This window comes from Thrips palmi, unplaced genomic scaffold (assembly GCF_012932325.1).
Source record: "Thrips palmi isolate BJ-2018 unplaced genomic scaffold, TpBJ-2018v1 HiC_scaffold_4, whole genome shotgun sequence".
In the NCBI taxonomy this organism is placed as follows: Eukaryota; Metazoa; Arthropoda; class Insecta; order Thysanoptera; family Thripidae; genus Thrips; species Thrips palmi.
In genome coordinates this window covers 11,166,463-11,186,365 of record NW_023144631.1, presented here as the reverse complement: position 1 = coordinate 11,186,365, position 19,903 = coordinate 11,166,463, and the positions used below count along the sequence as shown (strand labels likewise).

Below are 19,903 nucleotides of genomic sequence, written 5' to 3'. Positions count from 1 at the left end.
GCGAGGAGAGCCTTTTCTTTCACCGGCCGGCCGGGCTGGCGTTGCACGGTGCCGACCGCGCAGAGTCTCCGTCTCTCTCGCGCCCCCGCGGGTCGCCGTGCGAGTGCGACAGAGACAGAGCGACGCAGCCCTGTTCGGAAGCAGCCTCCAGGTCGCTCCCCCGACAGAAGCGCCGCCACGGCACGCCGTGCCGCGGCGTGCCGCCTGCATAATTCATTGGTCCATCCTTGCGGTGGAGTGGCGGGCGAATTCGGCACAAACACGCCACAAGCGCCACAATCGGCCACTGAAAAATGAAGATCCGGTCGGCCGGCGGGGTCTTTGCTCCGCGAGCTCCTCTCCGCAAAGAGCCGCCATTTCTCGATTCATCCCACAGGACTCTCCATCACGACGTCCTCCGGAGCCTGGCAGCCTGGCCCCGGGCTGCGTGAGTGTCCGTCGGTGTCTCTGTGGAATCGCGTGGGCCGACCGACCGAGAATTTCAATCACCACCTCTGTGCGCGTTATCGCTGTAAGGCCAGTTGGCACCACACGCACACATACACACACACGTCGTGCACACTGGCATACGCTGCGGCAGAGGGGGGCCGCCACCCCGGTCAGCGCCATGTCACACACAGCGCGGCCCAGTCCGGCCCTCCCCCACGTCAATAGGTCGCACTGGACTGTCAAGCTTCGGGGCGGGGCGGGCGTGGTGGTGTGGTGCGGGGCTCGGACGCGCACAGAGCGCGCCAGCGCTGCAAACCGCCACATTCACATTGGTCGCACACCGCCACCGCCGCCACATTCACGTTGGGCGCACACCGCCACCGCCGCCACATTCACGTTGGGCGCACACCGCCACCGCCGCCACATTCACATTGGTCGCACACCGCCACCGCCGCCACATTCACATTGGTCGCACACCGCCACCGCCGCCACATTCACGTTGGGCGCACGCCGCCGCGTTACCGCCACACTCTCGCGCGCACACCGCGTTACAGCCACATTCACATTGGGCGCACACCACCGCGTCACCGCCACATTCACATTGGGCGCACGCCGCCGCGTTACCGCCACATTCACATTGGGCGCACACCACCGCGTCACCGCCACATTCACATTCGGCGCACACCACCGCGTTGCCGCCACGTTCACATTTGGTTTCAATTAGAGGTAGGAGGAGCAGTGATGCGTGAACGGGGCGCCACCGCACTGACGGCCTGCCTGACGGCGGTGGGGAACAGCCCCGCGCCCCGCGGGCCGCACCGCCGTGGCGGTGACAACTTGATATCGCGCCCCGCTCGCTATCACGCGGTCGATCGGCTTTGTGTGCGCCAGGCGCGCACATTCACTGCGCCGGCCAACAAAAATGTTGTCACTTAGAGAAACGCCCTCCCCCTCCCCCCCTCTCCCTCCCGTTACGGCGCGGCGGCGCGGCCGAGTGATTGTGGCGTTGTCGGCGCTAAAGCGCGCTAAAGGCTGAAGCCGTTTGATTGAGCGATAGCGGCGAAGTAGCGGACGCCGCGGCAGTGCCGTGGTGCCCCGCCCCGCCCCCCCCGCCCCGCCCCGCCCCGCCCCGCCCCGCCCCGCCCACACTGTGGGAAAAGATCACAGTAAATTCTGTATAGTGATTAGTACAGCTGTCACTGTAGTTCAGAGTACAGGATTTACTGTACTTTCTTAACAGGATCTACTGTACCTTGTACGGGATTTACTGTACCACAGAAGTGGAGTACTGAATATCCTGTACCGGGTACAGCAGATACTGTAGCCAGGCACGGTAAATCCTGTGTTCTGAACTACAGTAAATCCCGGCAAAAAAATTAACGGGATTCACTGTGGTTTTTTCGCACAGTGCAGTTCCGGCGAGTAAGGGCGACCGGTGCCTCGCCGCCTCGCCTCGCCTCGACGCCGCTGCAGGGCGTACTCGCCAAGTACCCGCCAAAGTAAACAAAACGCAGCGCCAAACAAGAGAACTTTAAAAGAAAGAATTAAAATAAAGTATTTATTCTCGTGAAAAAGGAACCGAGGCTGGGCGAGCACGTCGTCAACATCAACGCAGCGCCGCGGCCAGGCGCAACAAGTCCACTGTAGGCAGGCAACTTTTTGCGACATCGCCACCGCCCCTTGGCGGCCCTCGGCCGTGAAGGATTCGGCCGCGGCGGCCGCGACGCGACACTCGCCACAGGACGGCCCGACAGTGGCGTGGCGCCTTTGGCGGAAGAGCCGATCCGTCCGCCGGGAGGAGGGAGAACTCGACTCACCTGCAACATAAACGAAAAGGGGCGAACGTGAGCAAACAAAACAAGCCGATGAAACAACAACGCCGCGGACGGACGGACGGACGGACGGACGGACGGAGAGACAGTCTCGCCGTGTTCCATCACGACGCGAGCGAACCGTGGCCACCGGGCATGCAAGGCGAAAATTATGGAGATGCTGACTCGCTTCCAGTGGGGTGGCAAGGGGACGGGGCGGGGGCTCTGATTCGCAATCACAGGCCCATTGACGCGAAACACACACCGCCGCCGCGAAAATAGGCAACCCGCAGCAACGCGCGTGGAAGGGGGAGGGGGTGGGGGACACGTGGAGGTGTCCTGTTTCAGTCTCCCATACCCCCACCCCACACCCCGGAGACAGGTGGGGGAGGGGTCGGATTCGGTTCAGAAATAGATGCTCCCTGTCCCCCGTGTTTCGGCAGACGCTCGCATGCGTGTGCGTGTGTGTGTGAGAGAGAGAGAGATGGTGTGCGTGTGTGTCCGTCCGGCGAGGGTGCAGCCATTCGCCGCCGTGCCCTCCTCCCCCAACCACGCCACACATTATGAACTCGCATACCTCTCCGCCGCAACTACCCCCGGAATATTGTCCGACGGTCAACTACGGCATACTTGGTCTCAAGCGGCACGCTGGAGGGCTTCGTTAGGGCTTGGTGCTTCGTGGCGCGCTCGGCGGCGTGCAGGCCGGGCCGGGCGCGCGGCGGCACCATCTGCGGGGCAAACCCGGCCCGGGCACGCCGCCGACTTTATCTAGTCCGTGATAAGCTCATCACACAGCCATTACGCCACGGGCCGGGCGGGGCCGGGCGGGGCAAGCCCCATTTCGATCGACTAACCGGCACGACAATTTCCCCCGTGATGCGAGGTGGCCAGCCAGTGCCCGTCAGGCAGGGGGAGGGGGAGGGGGAGAGGCGAGTAGAGCGGCGCGCCAGCCTTGCGGGACGAGGCCTTGACGCGGGCCGTGTTGTAGTGGACGCCCACACCGACGTGCCGACAGTGTCCGTCCACGACAGCCTCCATGTTCCATCTCCCTCTTTCCGCTTCCCGCTCTCCGCCCCCAGCTGGCCGTCGTGTCCTCATCGGGGTGCGTCCCCCGCTCTCCGCGCCAATCAGAGGGCAGGCTGGCTGTGTGCTCGAAGCCTAATGGGATCGTATGATCGGCACCCCCCTCCCGAAAGCCCCGCCCTAATGCGCCACTCCAGGCCTCGGCGCTCCAGCCGGCCCCTCGGCGGGGCCCTGGAAGACCTCGCCGTCCTCGCGCATTGACGAGGCCAGCTAGTCCGAGGCCACGGCCATACAGCTCGCGTCCTCCTTCTCTTTTTCCTCGTCCTTCTGGGGAAACGAGACCCTCAGCTCTTTGCTGGCGGTCCTGGTCCCCTGGTCAATCCAAATTGCGGCTGTTGGGAGGGAGGCGGTGTCCGCAAGCAGCCCAAGTTATCTCGGGTCACGTCCCGCTCCTCCTCCAGATGAAACCGCCCTTCGCCCCCTCTCCCCCCCCCCAAAAAAAAAACGCAGGGCAGTGAGTGCGTCCAGCGTGCCGCAAAACACACTCCTTGTGCAAAAACGAATCGCGCTGGCGCCGATGATGATTCACTCGACAAACATCCAAACCAGCAAAACGAAATCGTGCAACGCGCGACGCGGACAAGAGACGCGAAAGGGGCGTGAGAGAGATGGAGAGAGGCGGGGTGAACAGGGGGCGAGAGCGTGAGAGAGACACACAGGGAGGGACGGGGTGCAAACGGGCGAGCCACGCCGCCACGCCGCCACGGCGACGTGATGGTTTGCGGCGCGGCTTGCCTGCGGTTTGCTGCGCCCCGCTGCGGTTCGCACGCACACTGTACGTACGTACGGTGCGCGGTGCGGTGCTGCGCGCGGCACAGGTCCGCCCTGCCTGCCGGGCCTGGCGGGGTGGAGGTGGGGGAGGGGAAGACGCCGTGGTCTGCGGCCGGCAGCGCGCCGCCACGCTGTGCGGTGCTGTGCGGTGCGGCCTGTACGCCGTAGTGGGTCACGGGGCGACGCCGGGGCGACGCCATCGTGGGAGGGGGGGAGGGGGAGCGGCGCAGGGTGGCCCGGGGCACCACGAGGTTTCAGCGCCCGGAAGACTGATTCCGAGAGTCGTTATCGTCGCTCTGTCTCTCCCGCACCCACACGGGACATCACACGAGTGCGAGAGAGACGGAAACGACTCGGCATCAGTCCGCAGGTACGGCACAGCCCGCACACCCTGCGGGCCGCGGCGGGGCGGGGGCGGATCGCCCAGCGAGACGTTGAGCCAAAGCCCCAAATCCAAATCCGAATCCCAGGAAAGACTGCGACGAAGGACGAAGGAAGCTGCCCGAGTCTCTGCGGGCAGGAGTCCTCGTCCCCGTCCCGGCGGCAAGCGGCTTGGAGTAGAACGCCGTGCCGGGTAGGCAACCGTGGTGCTGGCGTGCCGTCGCGCTGCCTACCCGACTATTACCATTACCATTAAGGGCTAGACCACACATGATCGTATGCCATTTCGGGCCCCGCCCCGCCCGCTTGCCGAGGAGACTCAGAGCGCGTTTCCGCACTGCACGGCCACGCCACGGCCAGGTTTCAAGTCCGCCGTGTTTCAAGAGCAGGACGCGGGCACACTGTTCTTTGTTCCTTTATTCCACCAGCAACGCGGCGACGCGGCAACGCCACGGCGGCCAGCGGCCACGCAACAGGTGTGCGGCGGCGTGTTGTCACACCGCCTGCACCGCCCCAACCCAAAGCCCTCGCCGCAAAGAGCCTTTCTCCCTTTCTCCGACGGCCAGGCCGGCCAGCGCGCTCCTTTCCAGGCTAAGGCGAAACTAATTACCCACAGGACACACACACACACACACACACACGTGTGGAGCCCCGCAAACAAAGGGGGTGGTCGAGGGGCTACGCTCTGCGTGCAGTGCGGCGGGTGCGTCGGGGTGCGTGCCTGGCGGCGGCGCATCGCCAGCAAACCAACAGTGGACAAGACGGGCGTCGGCGTCCCTGCGGGCCCGGGTGGTGGCGGTGGCTCTCACAGCGGATATAGGGGTTCCATCGCCCACCGCCGAGCTCGGGGTGGAAGGGGGGAGGGGGAGGCGACAACAATTAAATGACCGAGTTACAGCCTTACAGCCTTACCGCCGCCTTTCCACACCGTCGGTAATTAACTCTGGCGGCAACAATGGGGCTCCCTTCCCCTTCCCCTGCCCTCCGCACTCGCTCCCCGCCGACGCAGCGAAGCAGCGACGAAGCACGCCGCAGGCACGCAGCAGGCAGGCAGGCTCCCCTGCAGATTGAGGGCCTATGTGACGAGCATGGGACGCAAACAGGTGCGGCCTGGATCCGCCGCCCCCGCCCCGCCCCCACCGCCCCCGCCGCCCCCAGCGGGGCGAGGCGCGGCGCCAAGGCAGGGCAAATTAAGTGTCCCCCGGGTCATTAAAATTTGCATTCCCCTTCCCCCACCGCCGCCTGCGCCACCCTCGCCTCCTCGCAGGCGAACGAGAGCCCCAAGCCGCCCCCGGCCCCAGGACGACCCCAGGACGCCCGCGGCGGCGACGTGCCATCCCTGGGACTGCAAACAGACGGTCGGGCGGACGGACGGACGGCGCCGTGTCCCTGGCGACACGATGCAGTGCTCGACGCCCCACGTCGGCCTCGGCGAAGGACCCGGCCGAGGACTCGGCGTGCACGTCTTGGCCTCACAAGCGACACGTTGATTGCGTCTCGGCGGACCGCCACACCGCATGCCGCCAGGCCGAGTCCAAGCGTGCGTCTCTCTCTCACTCGCACTCCCCGGACGACGCGTGCGAGAAGGACACAGCGACAGGGTTCGGACCCGCTCGCCGTTTGGCCGTTTGCACCGTGGCCGCCCTCCCTCCGCGGCCGGCGCGGCGCGGCACCCTCCGTCGGCGTCCGTGAGACACGCGAGTGGCATCGTGCGGCCCGCCGCGGCATGCCGACCTGCGGGACGGCCTGCGGGACGAGCGCGGTGGCGCGGCCGCGTTCCGAAGGACAGGCAGGCCGCCCGCCCGGCCCTCCCTACGCCCTACATCGTGCCCTCAACCTACAGGCTTTCTGTTTCCATAATTCACCGGTCGCCCGCAATCCAATCGAAAGCCCTGCCCCCGAGCCTACTGCTGCTACTGTGGGGGCGGCGTGCGTAGCAGCCCCGCTAACGCCGCCCGCCGCCACCAAGCCCGTCTGTTCGGAAATCACGTGACGCGGCGCCCTCGGCTCCCTCGGCCTCGGAAGCGTTCGGCGTGCTTCGGGAAACAACACGAATGGTGTGCTTCCGCTCGGGGCGAGGCGCGGGGCACGCGGCACCGGCGGCGCAGTAAAAAGAAGGCGGCGTCGGCGGGCCGGGCCGGGCCGTCCGGCGAGAGGCCCAGCAGGCCGTGCACTTGTTGCGCCCCACGCGCACCGCGGCACCGCCTCGCGCCGCGGCGGCACTCCGCCTCCGCCCGCACGACGTGCCCGCCGAGGGGGGACCCACTAGGCACATTCGTTGTACATCCTGAGACCCAACTCCCGAAAAACTCACTCACATTCAAGACACATTCCACACATTCTCATAGAATCAAAACAATCAGCCACAATCCACCACACTCTTACACATTCGCTAACATTCCCTAACATTCTCACACAATCGCTGTACATTCTCTGACATTCTCATACATTCAGTCACATTCTGGACACATTCTTAACACATTCTCTGCACATTCCTTACACATTCTCAATGACAGTCCCCTAAAAATATTTATTTTAGTCTAATAACTTCGATTTAGGTTTACGTTCCTTTCAGCTCTAGCAGTACTTCCCTCCCTCCAGTGCGGTAGTGCGGTAGTTCGTGTCCGTCCCGAATCCGAACGGAGCCGCTGGCCCGTGCTCGCGTCGGGATCGTCCCTGGAAGCGCGCGAAACTCTGTCGAAGTCGAGTCAGCCAAGCCCCAGCCCCGGGTCGAGGACAGGATATAGTTTACTGGTTATAGATATAAGGTTTGTCACTTGAAAGTGTTAATTTACATTGCCCTTTGCTTAAGTTCAGTTTTCTTTTCATTCAAATTTGAATCCTTTCATAACGTAAGCCAGAGCACGACTAGAGTCGTTTAAAACTACCTCAAAAAAAAAAAAACCGTTTGGAACTGGCAGTTTGAGATAATGCTTATTAAACTGTGCGTCACTTGAACATTAGCCGCTCTGCGTGTTTGTGACTAAATCTGGCCGTCCTCCGCAGCTTCTCAGGGGGGCCAGCCACCCTGGATGAGCACGACTAAGGAATGAAAGGAGTCGTCCAAAATCTGGCAACCTCATGCGACAAAGCAAGATTTATAGAAGCAAAGAAACACCACTATGATGAACGGTTGACTACCTCAGGCGTGAAATTGGTTGCCTACCTTCACGGCGCTATGCAGAGACGTCGGCCGCACGCCCATTCAGCACACAATCTTCACACATTCTCACACATTCTCGCACTTTTTCTTACATTCTCACACATTCTCATACAATCTCTAACAATCCTGACACATTCTGTCACATTCTCACTACAATCTGTAACATTCACACACATTCTAGACAATCTTTACAATCAGTACATTCCATTACAATCTTTACATTCTCACACATTCAACACATTCTACACATTCTACACTCAGTTGTACACTTTTTGGGGCAGTGGGTCCCCCCTCGGTGCCCGCCGACGTCGCCGAGACGGCCAAGGCTGCTTGCTGCGCCTCCCTGCTGCAGTCCCGGAGCATTAGTCCGCCGGGCTGGCCGGGCTGGTCGGCTGGAGGGGTGGCGGCGGGAAAGGGAGACGGCGGCCCTGCGACGCCCTGCGCCTGCGACGCCATGCTGGCCGAGCAGGCCGTGCTCAGCGCCAATCAATACTGGCGGACAGTGGACAGCGCAGTGGCGGCCCGCTAGCAACTTCGTGTGCGACGGCAGTTACAAACCGGCGGGGACGACGACAGGTTCTTTTATTATTCACTCACTTTTGTTTTTATTTTATTTCCCAACGTGTCGCGGTGGCGTTTCGTTACAACCGTTTGAACCCGCGGCGGCGGCGGCGGTTCGATAGTGGAGATAATCGATTTCGTAGAATCGGCAGCGGGAAGCGATGGCGGACGGGCGGGTTCGAGAAGCAAGAAAGCGAACGGCGAACACAGAGCAGCGCGCCGTTCGAGATTCGATTCGAGTTTTCGGAGGTGAAACGCGGTGCGGGCCGAGGCCGCCGAGGCACGGGGAGGGGGGGGGGGGGGGGGGGGCGAAGGGCGTTGCCGCCACATTGCGGTTTGCAAACACATTGCACACGACGACTCACCTTGGCGGCGGGTGGGGGACAGGCAACGGGGACGGGGAGAGCTTCTAAACGCCGCTCTCTCTCCCACACACACTCGCGCACACGGCCCCGACAACGTTAGCGCTGCTGAATGCGCCAGCTCCACTCCGTTCCCTATTCATCCCCTGACGGCGAGGCCACGGCGGAAAGGAGAAGTGCGCGTGTGCCATGCTCGGTCGCCACGGCCGCCCCGGCCGAGCTGGCAGCCGACGCCGCGGGCCGCCCCGCCAGGGCTGGCAGCCAGCGCCCTTTCCCTGGAACGGGCCGACGGCGGCGGCCATCATCATCCATAATGCATCCCGCTAAACGGGACGCGGCGAACTGCAGCCGCTTCCGGGTGGCCGTCGGGGTGGCCGTGGCCGTGGAGGCCGCCCTGGAGGTCGCCGTGCAGGTCGCCGTGGTGGTGGCCCTGAAGGTCGCCGTCGAGGTGGCCGTCGAAAGCAAGAGTCAAGTCCCCGGCAGCGATTAGCAGGGCGTGCGCTTTGCTGCACGTCGTCCTCGGGGATGGGAAAGTAGGTGGGGCGCCGGGAGGTTGGTTCTGCGAGCGGAGCGGCGGGGGGACGGGTGGGGGGCGTTTGCCGGCGTTTGCACAGAGACAGAGGGAGTCGAAACTTCGACGGGTAAACTGACGCTCAACAAAAACACGACCTCGCCGCCGCACCTCGCCACGCCAAGCCGGACCCCGGCGGCGGCAGCGGCGCCGCGTCGAAAAAGGGAGTCGGGAACAACAACGGACCGCCAAAGCAACTTGGAGGTGTCGGGTGGAGAGGGCGCGGGAGCGGCCACCACGTCCAGGGCGGCCAGTACCCGACACACGCAACGCGACGCGGCCAGAGGCGCCGACGACGCGTCGCGACCTGTCCTGTCGCCCGCTTTCCTTCCATAGAGGCCAGCAGGCGCGTTCTGAGCGGCCGGTCGCTGTCTGACTCGCACTTCACGTACGAGAGGGACGGGGCGACGGGGCGCCCCAGCACCGTGTGGGTTCGGAGACAGCCCCCGGGGTTGGCGACGCTGGCCTGCACGCGGCCTGGCCGGCAGGGAGACCGCCAGGGCCATGCGGCTATCGACTGGCCATTCGTGGGACAGCTGAGCGACGCGGCAGGAGATAGCGGGCCTACGTGGTGGCGGGGCTGGCGGGGCTGGCGGCCCATCGACCGGAGGGCCAGGCTTGGCCAGGCCGACGGGGACGGCACGCCACGGACGCCACGGCCGGATGTACCGTGTCTTGGAAGCGGGTTGCCTACGCGGAGGGGACAGCGGTTCGCGCAGTGTGCCGCGCCAAGTCCGAGTGCGGTCAACCGTGAACGGTCTATCGCGGGGGCGGCGGAGCGTGCGGCGGGGCACGCCGAGCTCGCCGAGCACGCCACGTCGGCGGACGAGGACGACGGGGACGTCGTGGACGCCACCCTCTCCGCATTCCCGACGGAACGTCCAGCGGGCCGGGAATGCGGACACGCGGAAGCAGGCGAAGAAGTCCAGCACTACTCACTCACCAGGTGTGACGTTGCCTCTGGGCTTGGCGCCCAGGATGGCCAGGTTCACGTTGGCTTTCCTGCCGTCGATGATGGGGTTGGGGTCCTTGCAGGCCCTCTCGGCCGCGGGCCGGTCGCCCATAATCACCTGCGAGAGAGACAGAGACAGGGAATGAATAGGTGATGCGGTAATTTGGGTCCGCGGCTTAATTCGACGCCGGCTATTCCCGCGGCAGCCTGCTGCGGCGCGGCCTGCCTGGCCTTCTCGGACTCCTCTGCGATCGACAGCGCTTGATGATAAAAGCCAGCACGTGCTGCGTCCTTCGCGGTGAACTCCGCCGCTTAAAAATTCACTTCTGCCCCCCACCTGCCCCCCGGACCCGGAGCACTTGAGAATAAAGTTGGACGCGAACGAACCACAACGAGACCGTTGTTTACTCAATGTCCCGTCTCTTCCCCTGCCGGAGCACCGCGCTTCGTTTTTATTTTTCTTTATTATTTATTGTGCCCAAACTTTCGGCAAGGATGGGGCGGGAAGGGGGGGGGGGAGAAAAATCCCCGCCTTTTCTTTTGAATTTCGTTGGAGCATACAACCGACCGAGATACGGCGCGGGGCGGCGGGGAGGAGGTCGCGCGAGGACGACACAATGTCGGTCAGATTCGGGACGCGGAGAAACGTCCGAAATAACTTGAGATAAACTTGGAGGCGAATTTGGAGGTACTTACGAATCCGTAGCCTCGGCTCTTGCCGGTCTGCCTGTCGGTGATGACGACGGCCTCCTCGATGTCGCCGTACACGGCGAAGTGGTCGCGCAGAGACTTGTCCGTGGTGTGGTAGGGCAGGCCGCCGACGAACAGCTTGGTCCACGTCGTGTCCTTCTGCTGGACGCCGCCGCCCTGCGGCGTGCCCGTGGGCACTCCCGCGCCGGCCAGGGTCACGCCCTGGAGGCCGGCGCCCCCGACGAGGCCGGCGCCGAGGCCGTCCGCGCCGCCCAGCAGCGCGGAGACGCCGTCCGGACCGCCCAACGCGCCCGGCATCAACATGGCGGCCGTGCTCTGCAACAGGGAGACAGACAAAGTCAGCAACCAGGTCCTTTCCGCAAAGCGTGAAGTGGCCCTCGTAAGGAGGGCCAAAAGCCGCACTCTGCACCTGTGGGCGGCAACTTTTGCGACATCCGTGTGGGCTCTTCGGAGCCGCACTCTGCGGACTAAGGGCCCCCTGTGTTGCCCATCAACCTCACTAAGTAACAGTGAGAGGCTCATGCTGGACAGAGCCGTTTGTTGAACGTCCAACCTTAAACCTTAAACCTTAAACCTCCCAAACCCGCACCGCACAGGATCCACCCTTCACGTCGCCGCGCTCGGCCAGAGCGGCCAGAGACTGAGCAGGACGGACCAGGGTGAGCAAGCACCGAGCCGACGACGAGGAAATAGTTCCATCACACAATCAAGTCGGAATCGTCACCATGAACCCATCAGTCTGTCCGTCCGTCGTCCGTCCGTCGTCCGTCCGTGCCTCGCGTGGCCGGCAGCACCGCGTTCACGTTGGTTACCGAGCGGACCGGACTCTTATTCGGATCGCGCGGAGCAGCGATGAAGCGGCGGACGTCAAATAAAAAGAGAGATTGCTCTGCGGCGTGTTTGCGCCAGAGGGAGAGAGAGAAAGTGGATGGTTACAAGAAGCAATGTCAACATGGGCACGGCGGCACGGCAACGGCCATGGCGGACCAGAGCGAACCGAACCGAGCCGAACCGAACCGCAACGACAAACCGCCCCGCCGATTCCATTTCCACCTGACGGGGTGGGGACGGACAGGGACGGGACGAGCGGGGAGGAGCGGGGCGACTCGTGCAAAAACTATACCGTGCGGCCCGTGGACCTCAATAACCAAACATACAACACGCTACACGTACAAAAAGCAAACGGGGAACGAAAAATACACACACAGACGCACCTACGCAAGGAGACAGACAGACAGACAGACAGACAGACAGACGCACCGTGGCCGCGACACTGCCACACGGCGCCGATGAATCTGATTGCATTTCAAACGAAGGCGCGCCAGAATGCCAGAATAGACGACCTTCCGACGCGCATTTTCTCGCGGTCGTTCCCACCGGCACACCAACACACCAACACACAGGCACACGACATGCGACAACGCGGTGGGTACACTGAAAGGCGGCATTACACTTTGACGAGGAGATGGCACATGCATACTATGTACGGGACAAAGGACGAATATCGAGACACACAGACCAAGTTATGCGGTCGGGGGAGGGACTGAGGGAGGGACGGAGGGAGGGACGGAGGGACGGAGGGAGGGAGGGAGGGAGGGAGGGAGGGAGGGAGGGAGGACGTTCGCCACGCACGCACACCCTCGCCGACGAAGAGCTGGCGGCGGCGAAGCCGTAGACTCTGTCTCTTTCTCGCACTCATAGGGGCGTCTCACGATTGCGAGAGAGAGAGGGAGAGAGGGAGAGAGAGAGAGAGAGAGAGAGAGAGAGAGAGAGAGAGAGAGAGAGAGAGAGAGAGAGAGAGAGAGAGAGAGAGAGAGAGAGAGAGAGAGAGAGACGCCGCAGGCAGCGGCGCAGCCCTTCTCGCGGCCTCTATCACTCACGGACCAATTAGCAATCGATGGCGCTGCCAGTGGCGTAGTCTCTCTCTCTCTCTTTCTCCGCACGGCCCGCTGGACACGGCGAGATAGACTCCGCCCCGCCCAGTGAAGCACGCCGAAGCGCCGCTAAGTATGAACGAGAGCAGAGAGCCGCGTGGCCGTCACGGCGGGAAACGAAACCGGAGCTTGTTCGGCGGCGCGGGAGGTTTGAACAACACAACAACAACAACAACAACAACAACAACAACGGCCCCCAAGCACTCGGCGCAACTGCCCTCCTTGTCCGACAGCGATCATCAAAACGCGTCGCGTCCCCAACCAACAGACAGTCCCCTGCTCGCCCCGCTCCTGTTCAACTTTTCGACAGTAGTAGGAGAACTTGTCCGCGCGCCAAACTTTTTAATCGCCAGGCCTGCATCGCCGCGGGGCGGGGGGCGGCGGGGGGCTTTAACTCCGCCACCTCCTGCTGCTCGTCTCTCTCGGTGCACCACTAGGGGACCCTGGCCGTCGTCGTGGCCTTCGCCGAGGAGCGGACGCCGTCGACGTACGACGATGACGCGCCGACGATTCGGATTGGCGGTCCGCCCGAGTCTCCAGAGTCCCCACGACGGCCATCCCAGAGGCGCTGCTGCCATTTTTCACTTTTCTATTTTATTTTTTTCCCCCAGGCTGGTCCGGTCCGGTCCCTGTCTAGACAATCGATGCTTCCTCGCACGCTATGGCTCGAGCAATGGCCGTCCAGGCCAGTGGGACAGCGGGGCGGGGCGGCCCGACCTCCACGCGGGGCGGGGGGCGTAACAGGCCGCCCCACACTGTCATTTGGCAATCCGGTGGCGGGGCGGGGCGGTTTGAGAGCCGCACGCGAGAAACCAAATCATTTCCGGAGACTGCGCGACCGCAACGCGGTGCGCGCGCCCGCCTCACTCCCAACAGCTGCTACCCCGGCCCGGCCCGGCCCGCCCTCGAGCCGCCAGCCGCCCCCGCCGTCGTCATATTCAACTAAACAAGTCATTTTCTTTAATGATTCACACTGGCGAAGCCTTGCGCGGCGTTTGGCGCGGCAGTTTCCCCCCACCACCAACACCCCCTCACTCACCCACACAAACACAGGCAGCTATTTGCGCGCCCTGGTGTGTGTGTGTGTGTGTGAGAGAGAGAGAGAGAGAGAGAGAGAGAGAGAGAGAGAGAGAGAGAGTGAGAGAGTGTTCGCGATGTCAGCAACGAATCGCGGCAGTGAGAGTGGCGCGCTTCCCTCGGCAGGCGAACCGCGTCGTCGCCCTGTCTCTCTCGCACTCGTAAGCCGGCCCGTGTAGGAGCGAGAGAGACAGAGCGACGAAAACGACTCTCGGAATCAGTCCGGGGGCGCAGCAGACCAGACAGCACCAGCCTCGGAGTAAGGACATCCCTCGCGCCCTCGGCGCAGCCTCTGTCTCAGTGAGACTCGACTCCAGGAGCAGGAAATATCGGGCCATTCTGATGAGGAAAACCGTCCGTCGATACGAGAGAAAGGAAGAAGAAAGATGGGAAGGAGGAAAACTCTTCCCATGAATGGTTTCGCGAGTACAAGAAATGATGTAATCAATATTCCGCAAAACGACACGCCGACGTTTAACAGTGTGGGCGGAGGCGGGTGGGGCCGGGCCGCGGACCTCGTTAAAACAGCTGAAACGCCCCCGGGCCGCCTCCGGCCCGCCCCCGGCGCCACAAAGGGCCACACGTGGGCCTCGGCAGCCGCTGCCATGCCGCTTCTCCGCCCGGATTTCAGGCAGGCATTGTTTTCGCATAAAAACAACACGGGGAAACAACAACGGCAGCAGAAACAATTTTCCCTCGTGCCGAGGCCAACTTTCGGGCTGCAGCGAACTGCAGCGGGAAGGAGCAGTAGTGCAGGATGTGCCACGGCACTGGAAGCCCCGCCCCGCCACCGCCACCGCCCCACTGTAATGAGAAACGAAGGCGAAAGCCTCGAAAGCCTCGAAAGCGGAGTGGCTGCGCGACGCTGCGCGACCTGGAGGCTCGCCCTGGCCGTGCTGGCGGTGCTGGCCGTGGCAGCGAGGCAGCGACACCTCGCGGCCAGCACCGCGATTGCAGCCAGCCGCGTCGTCGCCCTGTCTCCCTCGCACCCCGTCGGCACCACGCCCTGCGAGAGCGAGAGAGAGAGAGAGAGAGAGAGAGAGAGAGAGAGAGAGAGAGAGAGAGAGAGAGAGAGAGAGAGAGAGAGAGAGAGACGCAGAGACAGAGCGGCAGCACGGCCGGAAACTAGGCGCGCGTCGGTCCGTGATGGGAACGCGGAGCACGGCGGCGTGGTGCCGTGGCGTGGCGCCGCGCGTCGACGCGCCTCTCGGCCCGGGGTTCCGTTTTCGTTTTCATTAACGCGGCAAAAGCGACTCGGTGACAGACACGCCACGCGACGGACAAGGCCGACGCACTAATCAATCCCAACCCCAGCCATAACACACTCCCCCCCCCCCACGCCACGCCATTCTCCTGGTGGCGGTGATTTCGACGAGTTGCACGGGGCTGCTCCAAAACTCGCTCGGCGGATACACGCGTCCCCCAAACAACAACAACAACAACAACAAGGCCCGACCGTACCGTGGGTAGTGTTCCGCATCGGGCGGGTCGTACGGATTTGCACCGCCCGATGGCGCTGGCAGCCTACGGCCCGATCCGGCCCGCCCGATGAGCAAGCGGCTCGGACGGCATCGGGCGGCCGTCAACCCGATCGTCTTGGCTACTTTTGCCGACTAGAGGGCAGCACCTGTCGGGACGGTTTGTGTCACATGCAGGGCGAGGGGCGAGGAGGGGCTGCTTCCGAGCCAGGCGATGTCCAAGCCGTGTCTTCGGCGGCACTTCGGAGCCACTTCGGTTTTTGAGTTTCGATGACACGTCGCGGTGCAGTGCTGCGGTCGAATTTTCACGGAACCCGACCGACCCGCCCAATGCGGAACACTAACCGTGGGTGCCGCCGCCAGCAGGCGCCGCCGCTCCCTCGAGGGAAGCGTGGAAATTCAAAATGAAAACGGTGCGGCGCCGCTGATGCTCGGAGCAGAGCACACAGTGGAAGGAAGAAGAGGTGGCCGCCTCGACCGCCAGAGGGCAGCAGGGCAGCGGGGCGAGCGGAGCGAAAGCGCGGCGCGGGCGGCATTCGGGTGTTCACGCACCACCGTCCCGTCGAGACGCGCACAGTGGGTTTAAGGTTTAAGGATGGACGTTCAACAAACGGCTCTGTCAAGCATGAGCCTGGGTGGAGGCGGCTAAATGTCGCAAAATGAGACTATGGGTGCGATCCCATCAACAGATCGCTCTCTAAACGAGCAATCCATTGGTGGGGTCACACGTTCGGTTCTAGTCCTGTTTAGTGACTTTGGAGCTCAAAACGCGTCTAGAGTTTTGGCCGCCTCCACCGTTCTTCTGGTCCACTGTGAGACGACGCCGACCCCGCTGCCGATCTGGCAACACTGCACTGCAGCAGCAGGCGGCCGCGCGCTGGACGCCGTCAACGCCGTCGGGTCGGACGCCCAGCAGGCCGGCAGCGCGGTGGACAGACGTGCGCGGCGGGTCTGCCTACGCGAGCTCGGCCGGCGCTCAGCGCCACAGCGCACGCCGAGGAGGCCACGCCGAGGCTAGGCGAGGCACAGTGGGCTGGAATCGCATTCTAGCCGCTTAAAAATAACTTTTTGATAGTCGTCCAAATTGGCCGATTTTAAATGTAATTGATAGGAAATTTTCCGTAGATTCCAAATCTGGTTTTGGAATTGACGTGCGACAAATACTTTGAGCGCTACATGCCGTCAAAGTTCAACATTCGGTAGAAGTTCCAAATTGATGCGAAAAATAAGCTGTTATATATTTATAATTTGTGAGCGATTGTAGTGCTAGTTTCAAACTTCCACTGGGTTTCTCTTGAAGCTTAAGGTCTGCCCTTTCAAATGGCACTAATGTTTTTCTTTTCTGACCAAAATTGGATGAACGGCTCTCTATTTTACCACAAATGACGCAAATTATCAGTAAAAAACCATAAAGTTTGAGATCTACTACCGAATCAACCCCAATCAAGCATGTCTGTGCACTAGAAATTGACGAGAGGCATGTCTTGATAAAGGATCAACCGAGAAAAGCTGCGCAAACTTGCGCAAACGCAAACCTAAGGCCTCTAAAAATGTTACTTTTCGTCGAAACATTGTATTTTGTCGAAAAGTGGTGGGCTGACGTCACGGGTGCGCTCGTTAGCACCGTGAGCGTGCTTGCGCACAAACGCACGATCAACGCTGCTGCTGCGCGCCCATAGCGAGTGGCGCGTACGCCAAGCTTTTCTTTTGGGGAATGCACTGAGGAAACAAAGGCATTAAAAATGTGCCCTTTAAGGGCTTAAATATTTATCCCCTACCGCAGCCCGCTACCCACTCCATACTCGCTATACATCCAGTTTTGTGCATTCTTTTCTTCTTCACTCGACGGCACTGAGAATGAAAGAGTCACCACCATCGCCCTTTCAACGCACGCACCGTTGCCCAAATTTGGGTGAGCCCGTGGTGACCAAATTTGGGTGACAAGCCCGGGGTGACCAAATTTTGGGCAGTCATAAAATCGTCGCCCAAATTTGGGTAAAACGTCGTCGGTGATGCCGTAAGGTTCTCGATGACGCTCTTCCGGGGCCACCACGATGACCCCATGTGGCGTTGAAGCCTCGGTCATCGTGGTGGCGTTGGAAGGACGTCATCGGGAACCTCACGGCGTCGTCGACAGACGGCGTTACCCAAATTTGGGCGACCAAACGCCTGTTACCAAATGTCGGGTGATGCATTTTTCGTCATCAAAATTTGGGCAACGGAGTTGCATCACCCATTTAAAGGGTGATGGTGGTGACCAATTCATTCTCAGTGGGCGATTTGAAAAGTCTTTTGGACTCAAAGTCCAGTAATGATGAGAGCTGCTTTCCTTGCATTAACCTGTATTCCGCAAAAGAACTGCCTCCTAGCCCGGGCCACAGTATTGGGGATGACTCTCGGACAAAACGGAGACCCCAGGGGACGAAACGAGGAGTCAGACTTAGTGTTTCTAATTTTCCGGAAAGATTCAACTTTTCCGAAAATTTCCTGAAAAATAGGAAAAATACGGAAAAATTCCAGAAAAATTGAAAAATTTGGAAAAATAGTGAGTTTTGCTGCAAAAATGTCAGAAAACGTGGTAAAACGATGGGGAAACTTGTGTGAGGTGCAGGAAAAGGAAAACAATTAACCATTTTTAATATTTGCAGAAGTATTATAGATTAAATGGATTCAAATCAAGAAAATCAGAGTACGATGGAACAGTACAGGACAAAAGTACAGACACTACCTTCTGTCTCCACTGTAAATCCAATGGCGATACTTTTGGTACCTTTTTTTGGCGATACAATTAAGTATTGCCAGTAAACGGCCTCACGGAAAAGTATTGCCTTCAAAACGGCAATACACAAATTTATCGCCAAAATTTGGCGATACTTTGGAGTATTCCCACAATTTGGCAATAAACGTTTAACAAATCAAGGGGACAAGTTCTTAGTTTAATGCCGTGGTTTTGGCAATACCAAAAAGTATCGCCAAATTTTGGCGATATTTCTGTGTATCGCCGTTCTGAGGGCAATATTTTTCCGTAAGGCCGTTTATTGACAATACTTAATTATCCACCCCTATCCCTATCCACAATGTGACATTTGCAGTCAAAATCAAATCTAGCGACGGCGACGAGATCGGCGGGGGCGAGTGAATCAATACTTAAAAGGCGGGCAGCGTTGCAACTCTTTTTAGCTTGCCTCACACTTGTGATGGACTACTGAGACAACACCTGACATTCGCCAGTCAAGGCAACTGCTTATACCGATGCACTTACGTTTGTTTCCATCCCCCTCACTGCCTTCTAGAAGCTTCAGCAGACGACCACAACCACGAAAGCCACGAAAAACAATGTTACGAAGTCACTGCGACTGACTTTTGTGTTCAAAAATAACAGGAATTCAGCGTTTTGTCATGTGACTTCATTAACATGCAAAATGCGCATTTTTTGCATTTTTCCATCTTTTCCGGGGCTCTTGGAAAAATACGGAAATTTTCAGAAATTTTCTGCATTTTTCCCCGGAAATTTTCCGGCATTAGAATCACTAGTCAGACTGTATTTTTAACATAACCCTAGGTTACAAAGTCCTCAAAACAAACAAAAATGTAGAAAAATGGTCTTTCTGAGCCCACGGGGACTGAAATCTAAGTCTGAGGTCAACTTCGATATCAAATTTGGCATCAGCACACTCAAAAACATGAGATATGATGTTAATCTCAACACCAACATTATTGACCAACGAAACCCTACCGAGATTTGAACCCGGGTTTCTTGGATTCGGTCGCAGGTTCATCAAATTGTAAAATATTTTTAGGGAGTTATTTTGTGCCATTATTACATGCTACACACCAAATTTGAAGGCTCTAAGACCAAGAGTGACAGAGAAATTAATTATAAGCGGCTAGAATGCGATTTCAGCCCACTGTGCGAGGCCGAGGCCAGCCAGCCCAGGCTCCGGGCTGGCGCTTGGGCTGGAGGTACCGTACCCCTTTGGGGCGTCCGCCTAACAAGATGAGGTGTCCTCTGACACTGGAGGGCGGCCCTGGCCAGGCGGCCCAGGCCCTGCCAGCCCTTCCAGCCCGCGGGGCCGAGGGGGTGGAGGGGCGTGGAATTAAAATGCGTGACGACGTCAGCTTCTTGACTGCGCGACGCGACGCCGACGACGCCCCGGGCCATCATGGCGCCCAGGTCCACTAGGGCGGGAGGGGAGGGGAGGGCGCCAAGGAGGCCGCGACGCCCGGCCTGGCGACGGAGCGCGAATATTTCCGAGGTAATCGTCGCGAGGACTCCCTCTCTGCAACGCTGCAAAGGGCGCCCACCCGTTCCACGGCCTCCGTCTCTCTCGCACTCGCGGCGCGTCCCGCAGGGGTGCGAGGGAGACGGAGCAACGAAGAGCAGCTCGGTCCTCCCTTCCTCCCTGCCCCGCACTCAGCGGCACTGCGACTTTGAGGGGGGTCGTCCTCGTCCTCCCCGTGCACCTCCCCCGACATCAAACGCGCACCGGCCGGGCCGCGCCGGGCCGCCCCGTGTCGCCCGAGTGCTCGCTCGCCGCTGGCTGCCCGCCCCGCCACGCCCCGCCCCGCCCCGCCCCGCCCCGCCGTCTGGGCCACGACGTGATTCGATACAGTTTAGA

The 19,903-nt window shown here is 60.7% G+C and overlaps 1 protein-coding gene across 6 annotated transcripts in view; it reads right to left on the bottom strand.

The window, feature by feature from the left end:
• LOC117649066 (RNA-binding protein 24-like) overlaps positions 1 to 19,903 on the bottom strand; it is an 87,326-nt gene that overhangs the window by 24,902 nt on the left and 42,521 nt on the right. For all 6 annotated transcript variants that reach the window (XM_034391470.1, XM_034391465.1, XM_034391467.1 and 3 more), the window contains 2 exons: positions 10,781 to 11,110; positions 10,076 to 10,202 (listed from right to left, as the gene is read on the bottom strand). In XM_034391470.1, coding sequence (XP_034247361.1) covers positions 10,076 to 10,202; positions 10,781 to 11,110 — 457 coding nt within the window. The remainder of the gene's footprint in view (positions 1 to 10,075; positions 10,203 to 10,780; positions 11,111 to 19,903) is intronic.